Here is a 3,320-nt window from a genome sequence, read left to right on the forward strand (position 1 = left end):
AACACATCCACTTAATATTCATTCATTCATACAAACACTCTGAAACACAAACCTTGCGAAACACATCCACTTAATATTCATTCATTCATACAAACACTCTGAAACACAAACCTTGCGAAACACATCCACTTAATATTCATTCATTCATACAAACACTCTGAAACACAAACCTCGTGCAAACACATCCACTTAATATTCATTCATTCATACAAACACTCTGAAACACAAACCTCGTGCAAACACATCCACTTAATATTCATTCATTCATACAAACACTCTGAAACACAAACCTCTCGAAACACATCCACTTAATATTCATTCATTCATACAAACACTCTGAAACACAAACCTCGCGAAAACACATCCACTTCATATTCATTCAAACAAACACTCTAACACATTATAATACATTTATATTCATATTTAAGAAATAAAAACGCTATAGCAAACCTAACATGTTCCAGAATAAAATGAATGGAAGAGTGTGAATGAACAAATGTACATTTTATTTTGTGAGAAATTTGTAACTATTTGGAAATATTGTACATCTAGTTATTCGATTTATGCATAATTTGCTTAATTCAATATTACAAACTTACGAATCAATTAAATAAGTTAATTATTAGATTAAGTGTTTCTAATGTAAATATATCTAATTCATGTGCATAGAATTCTGTGTAATAATAACAGCAGCAGCAGCAGGAAACAGCAGGAAAAGCAATCACACACAGAGCTGTAAAATACTAGTTCTGCTGAAGGTTTGGACAAAGTTTGGAGCATGCAGTCTATGGTTTGGACACAATAGTGACATGCTGAAACTGTTGCTTGTACTTCACAGTGTGATGGTGTGTTGACCTCTAGCGGTGATCTCGAGGAACTGCAGATGTGACTTTTTCAGAGGAAAATCTTGGTATCTGCTGTATCTCCAATTATACTGATAGCTGGCTATTGAATTAATAAACTCTTCAAACTAAATAAAATGATCAAGTTTTTTATTTGTATAGTTACAATATGCCAACACATTACAATACAATACAAGAGAAGATTAAAATCACTAAACAAAAAAATCTAGTGATTGAAAGCACATAACGTGCTACATAAATTCTAACTAGTAAAGATCAGTGTGCGCCGGTGTGAGAGAACAGATTCATCCACATCTCTGTCTTCAGTCAAAGCTTTGTCTTATGTACAGAGACATGTTTCTCATGAGACAGACACAGAACTTACTAAAACACATTTAAACAAACAGTCTGTATATAAAATGTAAGAGAAATGCAATGTAAAACATGCATAAATGTAAAATAAACAATGGTATAAAGAAATATAAATACGACAGGACCACTGATCTCTAAAAATGACTCTGTTATAGATCACTGATTTGAATCTGTGTACATGTAGCCCATAATAATTTAATTTTCATTTTAGACTCAGTTTATGTTATTTGATATATAAGTGCTAAATTACATTCACAGTCATGATCAGCAATAATTTAATTGCTTCATTATGGATGAGTTTAATCTTGACATCATGATGAAGGTCTTATACTATAGACTTGTATTCTTACTAATCCAGCTGTTTTGCGCGCTCATGAGCCTCTTCTCCTTCCTCTGTTTCACCTGTAAAACATGCAAAATAGCATTCAGATAAATACAAAACCAACAATAAAGCATTCAGCATTACTCATGTGTACATGTATGTTTCTATTAATGCTGCATTATTTCATTTGAAGGTCTAATCCTCTTCCACCTGTATGCTTTAGTAATCATTTAAAAAAAAGTAATATATAATAGCTAGCATAATAACTTTAGATTTGTAAAAGCAGCACTATTTGAAGCTGTAGTAGCTGTAAGTTTGGCATTGTTTGTATTAATTGCTTTCTGTTTAGCAACATCTGACCAAAATTAAAATGACCATCACACATATTAATTTATATCAGTACTATAGTGAGAACCTTCTGAGGATTCCTCATCTGACGGTGACTTCCCTTATTCTGTTGATTTCACAGGATCCTCTTGAGCTTTAGACCGAGGTAACCATCCACTAATGATGTTCACACCAGCTCTCCAGAGCGAATGTTCTTTCTCCAGGCTGTAAGGAGGAACCAGAGGAGAACACCAGTGTTGAGTGGAACAAGTTGAAAATGTGTTACTATATTTTAATTAGTACAAAGTAGACTGTAACAAAAATATATATTTTTAAATATAATACATTTAAAACATGATGTTTGTCTGTTGGTGTTAGCATGACTGCGACAAATGAATGTTTACTCACCTCAGTTTACAGTTTGAGTCTCGTAGCACGTCAATGAGCTGCTGCTTTGTGTCTCCAATTGTATTATTACTCAGATCAAGCTCTTTTAAAAACTGCAGTGCTTTTGTTTTAGCCAAAGACTGAGCCAAACAAGCAACATCTGTAATGCCACAGTCATTTAGACTAGAAAGAGAAAGACAAGCAGACAGAGGAAGAACATTATTTTCCCTTTAACCCAGAGTGTGATATTAACCCAGAGTGTGATATTAACCCAGAGTGTGATATTAACCCAGAGGTCACAGTCATGTTTGTCATTTCTTAGCATCATTTTGTACAAGACAAAATCACAGTCACTTCAATGAGAAACCATGTGATGAGGAGTTTCACTTAATGGATTTCCAGTGGCAGAGAAATTCAGTGTTCTCCATTAATTATTTAAACTATGGTGGCCCGCGATAGTCTAATTTGTCCCACCTCAGTTTGATAATGAACCAAAAATCTTTTCAAGTTCTCATCCACATAAACGTGCACTGTAGCATGTCATATAAACAAAGCAGACTGCACTACTTTCTGTTCCTGACATGCACCTTTCACAGAGAAGGAAGTCAAAAATATTTACATGTTTTCAATCAGCCATTCAGATTTTTGTATTAGTTTTGGTGTTTATCAAACAACACTAAATACTTAAAGACTTAGTATTTATGAATGACATTTTTTTCTTTTTTACTTTTTAATCTGGACCAAAACATGCCAAAAAAGATATCTGAAAACCTTTCACAGAGAAGAAAGTCAAAAATATTTACGTTTCCAATCAGCCATTCAGATTTTTGTATTTGTTTTGGTGTTTATCAAACAACAGTAAATACTTAAAGACTTAGTATTTATTAAAAAAATATTTTTTTAACTTTTTAATCTGGACCAAAACATGCCAAAAAAGATATCTGAAAAATTAATCAAAACAATTAATAAATAAAACACACAAACATAAAAAATTAAACAAATAATAAAAATATAAATTAATTGGGAATCCCGCATCCACCCCCCCCCCCCTTTTTTCCCTGCTTTTTTTT

The 3,320-nt window shown here is 32.7% G+C and overlaps 1 protein-coding gene across 1 annotated transcript in view; it reads right to left on the reverse strand.

The window, feature by feature from the left end:
• Window positions 1–2,267: 2,267 nt before the first annotated feature.
• Window positions 2,268–3,320, reverse strand: part of LOC107575387 (protein NLRC5-like) — a gene marked incomplete at its 5' end in the record, with an annotated part of 19,044 nt that continues 17,991 nt past the window's right edge. The window contains one exon of the mRNA XM_016261771.1: window positions 2,268–2,433. Within this exon, the coding sequence (XP_016117257.1) occupies window positions 2,268–2,433 (166 nt within the window). The remainder of the gene's footprint in view (window positions 2,434–3,320) is intronic.

The sequence above is a fragment of the Sinocyclocheilus grahami genome, unplaced genomic scaffold (assembly GCF_001515645.1).
Source record: "Sinocyclocheilus grahami isolate Dianchi unplaced genomic scaffold, SAMN03320097.WGS_v1.1 scaffold2605.1, whole genome shotgun sequence".
Classification (NCBI taxonomy): Eukaryota; Metazoa; Chordata; class Actinopteri; order Cypriniformes; family Cyprinidae; genus Sinocyclocheilus; species Sinocyclocheilus grahami.